Source organism: Rhinichthys klamathensis, unplaced genomic scaffold, assembly GCF_029890125.1.
Source record: "Rhinichthys klamathensis goyatoka isolate OS25496 unplaced genomic scaffold, OSU_Roscu_1.1 h1tg000093l_1, whole genome shotgun sequence".
Taxonomy (NCBI): domain Eukaryota; kingdom Metazoa; phylum Chordata; class Actinopteri; order Cypriniformes; family Leuciscidae; genus Rhinichthys; species Rhinichthys klamathensis.
The window spans coordinates 118,721-131,353 of record NW_026606632.1 but is presented as its reverse complement, the minus strand read 5'-3'; the positions used below and the strand labels follow the sequence as shown (position 1 = coordinate 131,353).

General features: G+C 38.2%; 1 protein-coding gene across 2 annotated transcripts in view; it reads right to left on the bottom strand.

The window, feature by feature from the left end:
- vwa8 (von Willebrand factor A domain containing 8) overlaps window positions 1-12,633 on the bottom strand; it is a 120,221-nt gene that overhangs the window by 95,244 nt on the left and 12,344 nt on the right. For both annotated transcript variants that reach the window (XR_008807199.1, XM_056252183.1), the window contains exons 9-14: window positions 12,520-12,624; window positions 12,232-12,363; window positions 11,545-11,679; window positions 11,194-11,271; window positions 5,876-6,036; window positions 5,019-5,132 (exon numbers count right to left, since the gene is read on the bottom strand). Coding sequence is in view for 1 of the 2 variants with exons in the window: in XM_056252183.1 (XP_056108158.1) it covers window positions 5,019-5,132; window positions 5,876-6,036; window positions 11,194-11,271; window positions 11,545-11,679; window positions 12,232-12,363; window positions 12,520-12,624 (725 nt within the window). In the remaining variant the exon portion in view is untranslated. The remainder of the gene's footprint in view (window positions 1-5,018; window positions 5,133-5,875; window positions 6,037-11,193; window positions 11,272-11,544; window positions 11,680-12,231; window positions 12,364-12,519; window positions 12,625-12,633) is intronic.

The following is a 12,633-nucleotide window of genomic DNA, read 5'->3' as shown; positions in this document are numbered from 1 at the left end:
GAATGGCCAGACTGGTTCGAGCTGATAGAAGGGCAACAGTGACTGAAATAACCACTCGTTACAACCGAGGTATGCAGCAAAGCATTTGTGAAGCCACAACACGCACAACCTTGAGGCGGAAGGGCTACAACAGCAGAAGACTCCACCAGGTACCACTCATCTCCACTACAAATAGGAAAAAGAGGCTACAATTTGCAAGAGCTCACCAAAATTGAACAGTTGAAGACTGGAAAAATGTTGCCTGGTCTGATGAGTCTCGATTTCTGTTGAGACATTCAGATGTTAGAGTCAGAATTTGGCGTAAACAGAATGAGAACATGGAACCATCATGCCTTGTTACCACTGTGCAGGCTGGTGGTGGTGGTGTAATGGTGTGGGGGATGTTTTCCTGGCACACTTTAGGCCCCTTAGTGCCAATTGGGCATCGTTTAAATGCCACGGCCTACCTGAGCATTGTTTCTGACCATGTCCATCCCTTTATGGCCACCATGTACCCATCCTCTGATGGCTACTTCCACCATGTCACAAAGCTCTAATCATTTCAAATTGGTTTCTTGAACATGACAATGAGTTCACTGTACTAAAATGGCCTCCACAGTCACCAGATCTCAACCCAATAGAGCATCTTTGGGATGTGGTGGAACGGGAGATTCGCATCATGGATGTGCAGCCGACAAATCTGCGGCAACTGTGTGATGCCATCATGTCAATATGGACCAAACTCCCTGAGGAATGCTTCCAGCACCTTGTTGAATCTATGCCACGAAGAATTGAGGCAGTTCTGAAGGCAAAAGGGGGTCCAACCCGTTACTAGCATGGGGTACCTAATAAAGTGGGCGGTGAGTGTATATATATATACTGCAGAGATATCCCGTTTATAAGAATGGTGATAAAATGTATCCAAATTCACATAGGCCAATTTCAGTTTGCCTTGTGTTGCAAAAGTAATTAATTAATAAGCAATTATTAGGGTTTCTTAATAAATGTAACATATCTGATGCTCAATCTGGTTTTCATTCATCATTTAGTTGCATTACAGCAGCTGTAAAAGTTATGAACGATATTTATAATGCTTTAGATACACAACAATTTTGTGCAGCAATTTTTATTGATCTTGCGAAAGCTTTTGATACAGTTGATCACTCTATTGTGTTATCCAGATTATGTAGTATTGCTATTGGCGCATCTAATTTAACTTTATCTTGGTTCTCTAATTATCTATTTAGTAGATCCCAACATGTAAAGATTGAACAACAACTATCTGAGCTATTAACAAATAAGAAAGGGGTTCCTCAAGGCTCTGAGTTAGCTTCAACCCTGTTTTCAGTTTATATTAATAGTGTTTACCAGACTATCTGTAGTGAGAAAACCTATATTCACCTATACGCAGATAATACCATGCTTTACTCTATATAGGATCATCATATGATGAAGTTTTAAAACAGGCTAGTTTTAATAGTATTCAAGAAACTTTTAATGATTTATATTAGTCTTGAATAGCCCACAAACGAAGGTAATGTGGTTCGGAAAGAACCAACCATGTATGATATTACATCCCGAAATGGGGTAAAACTTTAAGTGGTCTCTTCATATAAATATCTTGGAATTTGGCTGGATAGCTATGATAATCATATAATCAATATTCAAAAGAAAGTTAAACCTACACTTGGTTTCTTATTAGCAATAAGTCCTGCGAAGCCGTGTTTTACAGTGAATTTAAAACAGCTAAGGAGCGTTGTTAGGCACGACACGGAGCGGAGTGCCTAAAACCCCCTTAGCTGTTCTTAATTCACTGTGAAACACAGCTTCAAGGGGCTTATTGCTTTTATAAAACGGATACTCCATAAAAAATATTCATTTTAATATTTATTTTATTCATAAAATAAACACCAGCAATAAAAAATATAACATAATAGCACATTTATTCCTCCGCCAAGCAATGTAGTTCCAAAGATGTTGCTAAGCAACACATGCAGCAACAAAGAATCACAAATGGCAGGTGCGCAGTAATACTAATGTAATGCGGTCACAGGTGTATGTTTGTTTGTTGAGTAATTTACAACGGCTTCAAACGCGGCTCAACCAATCAGAATCAAGGACCGGAACTATCCGTTTTATAAATCGAAATAGATCTACGTTCACTACATCAGCCAAGAAATATCTTGTTTAAACCACTATTTTACCGTTGTTTGACTAAGGTGATGAAGTGAATAGGAATGTTCTAGAACAATTAGATGTATTATCTCATGCATCTATTAGACTGATTACTAATACATCTTACAGAACACATCACTGTGAACTGTATTCCCTTTTAAAGTGGACGTCATTACATATTAGATGGGAAATACACTAGTGTATTTTTTTTTATAAAGTCCTATTAGGTTTGTTAGCCATATATCTTCAAGAGTTGCTGCAACCTCATGTTTTAACCAGATCATCTAATCATATTCATTTAATTATCCCTAGGAAGAAAATTGTTTATGGTCGTTCCGCTTTTGGTTTTGCTGCTCCAAATGGTACAAAAGACATGGAAATTAGAGACATATATTTCAATCTCTGCAAACTACTAGGGAGTGTTTTTATCACGGCCTGTAAATGTTTTTAATGAATGTATTTGTGTGTGTATAGTAATGCATGTTTGTACAACTTTCAGGAGATTGAAAAGTCTCTCCTGCCAGGCTGTTGTTGAAAATAAGAACTTTTTCTTAAAGAGGCTATATGCGTTTTTCTGAAATTTAAACTCGCGACTGACACCTGTGGCCAAAAAACAGAACTGCTCTTCCTTTCTGCTCGCTCTCGTACGTGCACAGTTCACAAGTCATCTGCTGCAAGGAGGTCAACATTATGTTTACAGAGGTAAGAACAGTCAAATACATAATTGTTTGAGATAAGTGCTGGCAAGCGGTGGTGGCAGAGTGATCTGAAACGTTTAACATGAACGCGCTTGACGTCACATCCGCCGACAGCGCGGGAAAAATCCGACCCGACAGAAAATAGGAAAAATAGGATACAGGCTTATAGGTGCACCCACTGTGAGCGGACAAGGTGTCAGTATGCTCAACAGGAGATGTTTGAGTCATAAATGGTAAAATAAAAAGGCTATTGTTACGTTTATTTTGGGGAAAAAGTTATATATAGTCCCTTTAAGTGACTTGCCTGGTTAAATAAAGGTTAATACATGTGAATTACTGTTTAGAGATCGTGTGTCTCTAAACAGTAGAAAAGGAAAGGATGTGTGTCTCTAAACAGTAGAAAAGGAAAGGAAAAGAAAAGGATTACCGGTATGAGCACGTACAGGTCAGAAAGTCAGAATGTTGACTTAAGAAGTTTGCTTTGGGCCAATAATAAAGCTTTATTGGAGCCGTTTACAGTAAGCTCCACTGCTTTTAATTGTTTTTCTATGTAAACATGCAGTAGATGGACATTTGTCTGGAAAAATCAATCTGGTAATTTAATTTTACGGTAATTTACCGGGTTCAGTGTGTCATAGAAACCAATGCAGATATTCCGGAAAACAAAAGAGCACAAATCAGAACTGATGCGATACACTGTGTGGACAGTCATCATTAATTTAGATCGGATTCCAATCACATACACAAATGATCAGATTTGGACTGACAGTTTGAATGTAGTCTCTGATTTTAGCTATATTTTTATATGTGTTTTTTTTATGAATGTTTTGATGTTGCTTGTTAGCTCTAACCTCGGACAGATTTCAATCACTATGTGATAGACAAAGTTTTCAAAACTGAATTGAAATACATTGGATATGCCATTATCATCTGATTGCTTGGAGACGGTTCATACAAAGAAAGGTCTACTATGAATGTGCTAAATAATCTCCCCCATGAGACGCTGTGCACACATACAGGTGTTGATTGGTGTGAGATTTCTATTCTGTTCCATGATTGTGGCACACTGCACAGCCACAGCACGTGTTCCCTTCTGTAAGTGCAGTTGTCACAGCGACGAATGTATAGATGGAAGGATAGTATAGATGGAAGGCAGCTCTCATGAGAAACGGTACTGATAAGTGCTGGGTTCCCTTTCGAATGGTCTGTCGTATTGCGAAACTATACACTAAATAGAAAACTAGTCCCATGTAAGTACTTAATTTCTACGGCACACTTCTGAAAAGCATTATCTCAGTTGGACATAAAAACGTTTACAAATTAATGAGAGCCTTGTTCCATTCCTAAGACCATTATGCGTGTATCCAACTTAAATGGATCTTTCAGCTTATTCGCACCGTTTTTTTTGTTGTTGTTTTTTGGAGATACAGGAATAGTTAATATATTTACATACATTTATTTCATATAGCAAAACCATTAAAATGAAATAAATAAATAATTAAAACGATACTTTGATAATGAGATTTCATGATGATATATTCTTATATTTTACAAACAAATCTGAAAATTGCATCTCTTCAAAACACTTTGATACAAGCGCTCGATTCATTTGGATTACTTAACTTTTGAAGCTTGAAAGTTTTGGTTGTATGCACTTTCAATTGATGGACAAAACTGTTGAGAGAATATTAAATATATCTTAATATGTGTTTTCCGAAGATTTATTTATATATTTTTTATATTCATTTAGCTGACGCTTTTATCCAAAGTGACTTACAATTGCTATATATGTCAGAGGTCGCACGCCTCTGGAGCAACTAGGGGTTAAGTGTCTTGCTCAGGGACACATTGGTGTCTCACAGTGGATTCGAACCCGGGTCTCTCACACCAAAGGCATGTGTCTTATCCACTGCGCCATCACCACCCCTAGATGGACGCGAGATAGTGAACTGAAGTAAATGGTGAACTGAACTAACTCTTTAATAATTTATTTTTACTGTGTTTATTTAGACATTCTTGATAATATAAAAATGTTTGGTTCCATAACCAGAAACACTATATGCTATTTATATTGAATATTCATTAAAAATAACCAGAAGAAAATAGAATGATATTTATGTGTCATTTTTATGACAATTATGCCGTTTTTTGCAACAAGATTATTACCTGTCTTGCAGCTCCTGGTCAGTGAGCTTCAGTTCCTCTTTTAGAGTCTGGTAACGGTCCCACCTGAGCAGTCGAGTCCCGTCATACAGAGCCAGCTCTCGGTCATGCAGTAACCTGAGACAGAAGACAGGGCAGATTAATCACCCAACCAATCAAGAACAACAAGAGGTGAGTGAAGATCAGCAATCTGCTCTAAAGTGAAGATCACAAGCACAGAAACAGCAGTGTTGGGATTTTCACACCAAGAGTGTTCTCAGATAAAAAATAAATAAATAACATTCTACCAAAAATACCAGAAACAAAAGTATAAAAAAGTATTTAAAAAATATTGTGCAAAATAATTTCTAGTTGTTTGTCCACCTATTATTATTATTATTATTATAACAAATAAATACTATTATATATAAATAAATATTATTATTATTATTAATAATAATTTATATTATATTAGTAGTAGTAATAACAAAAGTAACAGCAGTAGTAATAATTATTATATTAGTTATAATAATAATAATAATAATAATAAGTATTATTATTATTTTCATTTTATCAATAAATTACTATTACTACTAATAATAATAATTTCTTGTTATGAATATTTGAATTATTATTATTATTATCAGTTGTAGTAATTAAAAATAATAAAAAATATGTATTGAATATAATTAATATTTAAATTAATAACAACAACAACAACAATAATAATAACAACATTATGAATAATAATAATAGTAATAATAACAACAACAACAATATTTTGGACCATTCTGGATGACGGCCAATAAAAATGATTGCATCATTCAGGGTTAGGACATGATGTAAGCCTCTAAATGGAGGCGGTTGGGGTTGAGACTGACCTGGACAGCACAGCCAGAGTGCCCAGGTTGACCCGATGGATGCCGTCCAGCAGCACCAGCTTGCCCTCCTGAGCAGCAGTGACCAGCGGGGATGCCCTCCAGGCTGTGTCTCCATTAGGCAGGGTGTACCTCTGCTGGAGCAGGTCCCGCGCTGTCATATCCTACCACACACAGAGAGAGAGAGAGAGAGAGAGAGAGAGAGAGAGAGAGAGAGACAGAGAGGCAACACCTGTCATTTTCTGTATCCTGTAGTGCAGTGACAGAGAGGGTAGGGGTGAAAGAAGGACAGAAGTGTGTGTGTGGGCTGGGTTTTAACATTTGCATTTGAGTACAGCTTCACGTGGAGTCACAGTGATCGGAGGGCAGCATTTCACACTCAAGGGCTTCACATCGACTGTACAATAACACAAATATAATGACTCAAGATGAAATCAAAAGGGCCATGATCTCAAGTAGTTTCAGATCAATATATCAGATCATTTTAAATAAATATTGTGTCAAATGTTCAATCATTTTTGTACAAAGGATTTTCTGGTTTGTTCCAGTTTTGTGTTTAAGTTTATTAAAAAATTATCTCACATCCTTGGACCATAGTGCCCAATATAATATATATGCTACCTATATACACAATGTACATACTATATAGATTTTTTTTTTTTTTTTTTTTCAGGAAGGATGCATTAAATCAATCAAAAGTGAAAGCGAAGACATTTATAATGCTACAAAAGATTTGGTTCTTCTGAACTTTCTATTTATCAAATAATCCTGAAAAAAAAAAAAAAAAAATCATGATTTCCACAAAAATATTATAGGGGTCATATGATGCGCTTTCATGTTTTCCTTTTTCTTTAGTGTGTTATGTAGCTGTTTGTTCATGTATAAGATCTGCAAAGTTACAAAGCTCAAAGTCTCCCACAATTTTTTTTTTATTCTATCTAAAAGAGAAGGCATATTCAGACCAAGCTAAAACACTTCGATTGAATTCTCCCTCGCCAACCTACATCACTAGGTGGAAATATTTGCATAATGCCACCCAAATGCATTGTCACCGCCATGTCGTGAGACGCTGTGTGTGTCTATGTGAAAGCAAAAGCAGCACTTTATTTGGCCTATTGAAAGTGGACGCCATTAGGAATCAGTGGTTAAGATTTATTTATAACACTGTTCCAGAACAGTACAACCCAAATGTTTGTGTGTGTGCAGCGCATTTTACGGAGAACAGTTTCCTGAAACCTGGGAGAGTACAAGACCGGCTGTGCATTTCTAAAAATAAAAAAAGGGAAAATTTCAACTTTGCTAAGGCAATCTGGAGCTTCTGATTCAGAGCCTGGAAGGATGTTTAATCATCTGTTAAAGTATTAGCTATTGCCTGTTCAAATGTAGAGTTTTGTGCAGTGTAGCATATTGTTAATGCATATTGTTTGTCGTTCTTACGATCAAAAGTGCAGAGATGGATTTACGTTTACAAACATACTGTAGTATCCACTGTTCTCCGAGGCTTGTGTACTGCAAATACACACGAGTATCTGCTTGGTCATCTGCATTTTCAGAATGAAAACTGATATGGTAAAACTGACAACATTATTAACTGGTCTTTATAATTGCTTTGGAAGCTGAAGCTCGCGATTATGGGAAGGGGCGTTACATTTCCGACACACGTTTGAAGTGTTCGGCCAATCACAACGCATTGGGTCAGCTGGCCAATCAGAGCACACTATGCTTTTCGGAAGGAGTGGCTTTGTAGAAATCGACGTGTTTTAGAAAGACGGAGCATAAAGGAGCTACGATAATGTGAATAGTTTGAACATTAAATCATGTTAACATATTCTATTACACCCAATACACAAAATAATGATCTTTGAAAATAGCATCATATGACCCCTCTAAACAGCACAACTGTTTTGAACATTGTTAATACCAATAATTTATATTTTTAAATATATTAAAATGCAAAACAATAGAGTGTGTCACAACTAGAGTACTCACGCACTATTCTATACTGTTTTGGAGTATACATAGTGTAAGTGGTGTTCACACAAAAAATTTAAAATAGAAAAAGTACACTTTAAATACCCGGATGATGCCCCGGAAAAAACCCAAGTGTGGCATGTTGGACACTTCTTGCACTTAACTGTCGCAGCTTTAATTATAGACCAGCCAATGAGCATGTGCAGTCATAAGCACGAGTCTCAGGTTTCTATGGGAAATGATGCTTCTAATGACAGCTGCAATGACTTTTCCAATCAGCGCTTGGCTATATTCTGCCATATTGCACGTTGCATTTTCTCCCATTCATAAGCAATGGGAGTGAACCGTCTTTAGGACACAACTAATATTTCATAATTATACTGTTTTTACTGTATTTTTGATTAAATAAATGTAGCCCTGGTGAGCAGAAGAAAATAGCCTCAACCATGTTCAAACATACAATTTTCAACTCCAATTTCACCTATATAAAGTATCATAAAGATCACATTTAATTTATGTTATTATACACTGAAATTAATTTAGAAAGCCTTGAGCGTGGAAATAAGATCAGCTGAACTTTTCCTCTACGACTGTTTGCCAGGTTGTTTGAGGAAAATTAGCATGAACTTTTAAGGCAAGGAAAACGTTGAAAAGTTATCTAAAGGTGAATCTACACAAGGAGAACAAAACTATCATAACAAGAGGAAACACAGGACGCAAAACATCATTGCTCGTCAAAGCGAGTGCCAAGCCTTTTTCTGGGCCGTGACGTAGTTTTTTTTCCACAACTGAAAACACTATGTCATCGGGGATGAGCCGTGGCCCGTACGAGTTCATAAAAAGGGCTTCAGAGGGCTAAAAAGATGAAGTGCGCTACAAAATTCCTCTTTTCCCCATACACTATGACCTCCTGCTCTCACCGGGCAAAAATAACTTAAGCATGATGCACAAACAGCTTCCCTTTCCTGCTCTATTCTCACTGAGCCAAAGGAATTCCCGACATTCCAGTACAAACACAGACATGCACGCAACGGTTTATTACCTGCGGTGCTAATGTTTACTCTCTGTTTTAAGCGGCTCTTCAGAGTCTGTATGAGTTGCATCAAAACACGAGCATGCTGCGATAAGACCCAGATGCTAACGGGCCTCTCAGCTGGTGTGAAAAGCACCCGGACGCTGGTCACACAGCAAGAGCTCTTCACATCATTTCAGATGAAGTCTCAGTGTGCATTGTCGTCTTTTTACTCAAAACATTAAAGGAAAAGTTAATCCAAAACATCTTTAGGTCTCTCCAAACTTGTACGACTATTGTGGAACACAAATCGAGCAATTTTTATTCCATCATTCCTCAAAATCTAGTGAGCTGCCCTGCTGTCTACATAGGCAGCATCACTACACAGGCAGTAACATGTTGCTAAGCTAACAATGTGATACTCTGGAGCAGCCGTGGCCTATTGGTTAGAGAGTAAGACTGGTAGGTTGCAGGTTCGATTCTCAATGCGATTCAGAAAATGACTATCGGGGGCATCTAAACCCCAATCGCTCCCCGGGCGCCTCAGCAAAAATGGCTGCCCACTGCTTGTGCGTGTGTGTGTGTGTTCACTACTCCTATGTGTGTGCACTAACTTGGATAAGGTCAAATTTCAAGTATGGGTTACCATACTTGGCCTTCACGTCACTTTCACTTCCATTAATGCGTAAAAAACACACAGAAACCATGTGAAATAGTAAAGTAATTGGGTAAAATACAAATTGTCATTTGTACTTCACAGAATTGAATAACCAAAATTCAATTGTCAACCATTTTGAAGAATTCTTTCACTAAGTTTACCACAACACTGTAAAGAAAAAAAAAAGTATTTGTTAATTTTAAGTTATTTTACCATATATCATGAAAAACTTGAAATGGTTTAACATCGCATTATATGTAATTTTACTGTAAAATACTATCAGCTCAGTAGATTTTGGAACTGAGCCGTTGTGTTCTGACAAGCAGAATAGGGCCAATGCTGTTAATGATAACTGGGGGAGATCAAGGACAGTCCATGACTCTGATCCTAAAATAGAAACAACCCAAGAACATAATGGCTATTTAAGGGCTGCAGCTCAAAAATGGTTTATGTGGTCTTACAAGAATCACAAATATTAAAAACACCAATGATTGCTGATGGAAACTCTGTGACCCCTGTGGTGCATAACCTCTGGCTCTGTGTGCTGATGCCCAGGACAACACTGAGCTTTCCTCAACAAACCTCACTTTCCACAGCTGCACACAAGTGAGCAAACACAAAACCGTGCTCATGTGATGCGAAAGCAAACTCAAAGACCAAAACAGAAGAGAGGAATATTCTGGGTTAAAGGTACATCCAGTATTTCCACATTCCCTGACCCCCGGTAGTATACATATATATTTTCCCCTCATGAAAGTTATTCTGATTGAAAGATTGAGTGAATCGTGTAGTCCATAGAAATCTATCCATGATAAAAGTGCTCCACACAGCTCCGGGGGGGTTAATAAAGGCCTTCTGAAGCCAAGCGATGCGTTTGTGTAAGAAAAATATCCATATTTAACATGTTACAAAGCAAAATTCTAGCTTGCGGCCAAACGAACATACTACTTGCGCAACTTGTGACGTGGGAAGTAGCGTAGTGCGTCATGGCGTAGCGTAAATATCAGCAGTACGTCGCATTACTCGCATAAGTTGCGTTTGGACTTAAGTCGAATCCGTATGTTCGTTTGGCTGGAAGCTAGTTATTTTACTTTCTAAAGTTTTAAATGTGAATATTTTTCTTACACAAACGCATCACTTCACTTGAGAAGGGCTTTATTAACTCCCCGGAGCCGTGTGGAGAATTTTTATGATGGATAGATGCACTTTTATGGACTTCAAAACAGAAACAGCCATTCACTGCCATTGTAAAGCTTGGAAGAGCCTGGACATTTTTTAATATAACTCCAATTGAATTCGTCTGAAAGAAAAATGTCATATGTGTACATCTAGGATGACTTGAGGGTGAGTAAATCATGGGCTCGTTTTCATTTTTGGGTAAACTATCCCTTTAAAGTAACATTTTAGGATCAATACAAGTTAAGTTCTACTGACAGCGTTTGTGACACAATACCCCAGAAAATAACAGATCGTCTACCGGTAGAATAAATTAAACTACGATTTTGTCAACAGCTGAAATAAGATTCACAACCCTTTTCTGTTGTAATTGATAGCATCTGTCGCATAGAGCTTAACTTGAAACTTGTATTGACCCCAGAACATATTCCTCTAAACAAATGTTACCAATTTGTCTTCTTGGGACTGATTAGTTTTTATTATTTTCTCATGCGTAGACATTACCTGATAAAGCATAATTGGTTCAATGCTGTAGCCCAGCATTTCAGCAAACTCTCTCGCAATCATGGATTTGCCACAACCCTGAAAAAAGAAGAAAAAAAGAAACGGCATTAGCCAAACCACAAGGCTACACGAGCATATGATTTACATTGTTCATCTGATCTAATCTTACTCAGAACCTCTTAAATAAGAACACAACCCATGACGCACACACAGAAGACCCTGATGATCTTCCTGCATTACCTTAACAGGCAGTGTGAATAGTGAGCTATTGTTCTTGTTCGACACACATCAACTTTCTAGTTCATAGTGCATTTGCTCCAAGAGGGTGGCCACAGGAAGTTGCCTGTGTACCTTGGCTCCGATCAGACACATGTCTTTGACGAGGTGGGACTGCATCATCTCAGCCAGCAGGCGGTCGTGTGTGGGGGTGCCGATGAACGCGGGACTGCTGTTGGGTGGGCGAATCGGCCGCGTCCCAGAAGGAACCTGACGAGAAACCACAGCATTTCCTTTCGAGGGAAGAAATGGTTCATCTAATTCACATTTCCAAATAAAGCATTATCTTATAGCTCTTAGCTACAGTGACACGTGGCTGACCCTGTGGATGCCATCAGTTAGTTTTATTACTTTAGTAGCGACTTCGGTACCAAGTCGGTACTGAAATTTTAAAAATGTGACGCTATGAGCGGAATCGTAAACACCTCTGATTGCCCATTGTACTCACGCACTCATCAAATATGTCTGTGATTGGCTACAAAGATCAGCGCTTCAAAAACATGTTATAAATCTACATCAATGACACTCTTCACCGTGCGCTTACAGATACACACGGGAGCGGTTGATCGTTGATCATTGTAGCCAATCACAGACATATCCGATGGGCACGTGAACAAAATGGCCAATCAGAGGTGATTACGATTCCGCTCAACAGTGTCAAAGCGTCACATTTTTCACTGTCAAGTCAGTACTTTTGGCAACACTGTAATTCAAGAGATATTTCCCTAAAACAGCACTTTACCACCATCGCTGTGTCCTGACCTGAAAGGTGGTGTTCTGGTTGGCGATGTTGAGCGTGACGGCTGCCTGTTCTGCATGATCTCCACTCAAAATCTCAACGTTCACCACTGCAGTCGGAGAAGGCTTTGTGCTCTCATCAGTCAATTCAAACCTCTGAGAAGAGAGTCTCTATTAGTGATAACTGAATACATACAGTATTCAAGCTGTATATGTGTATACACCAGTTTACAGCTCAGATTTTAAGCTACTAGGCTACACAACCCCATTATTATTATTATTATTTTGGGTAAGAGTGAGAAAGGACCTTACACTGAGCACCCCTTCTACGGCGGTGCGGCCTTCCTTCCCCAGCATGGCCTGGTATGGGTAAAGCCTCTGGACCAGCTGCTGCGCTGACAGCATGGGGAACCGGTTCTGCAATAG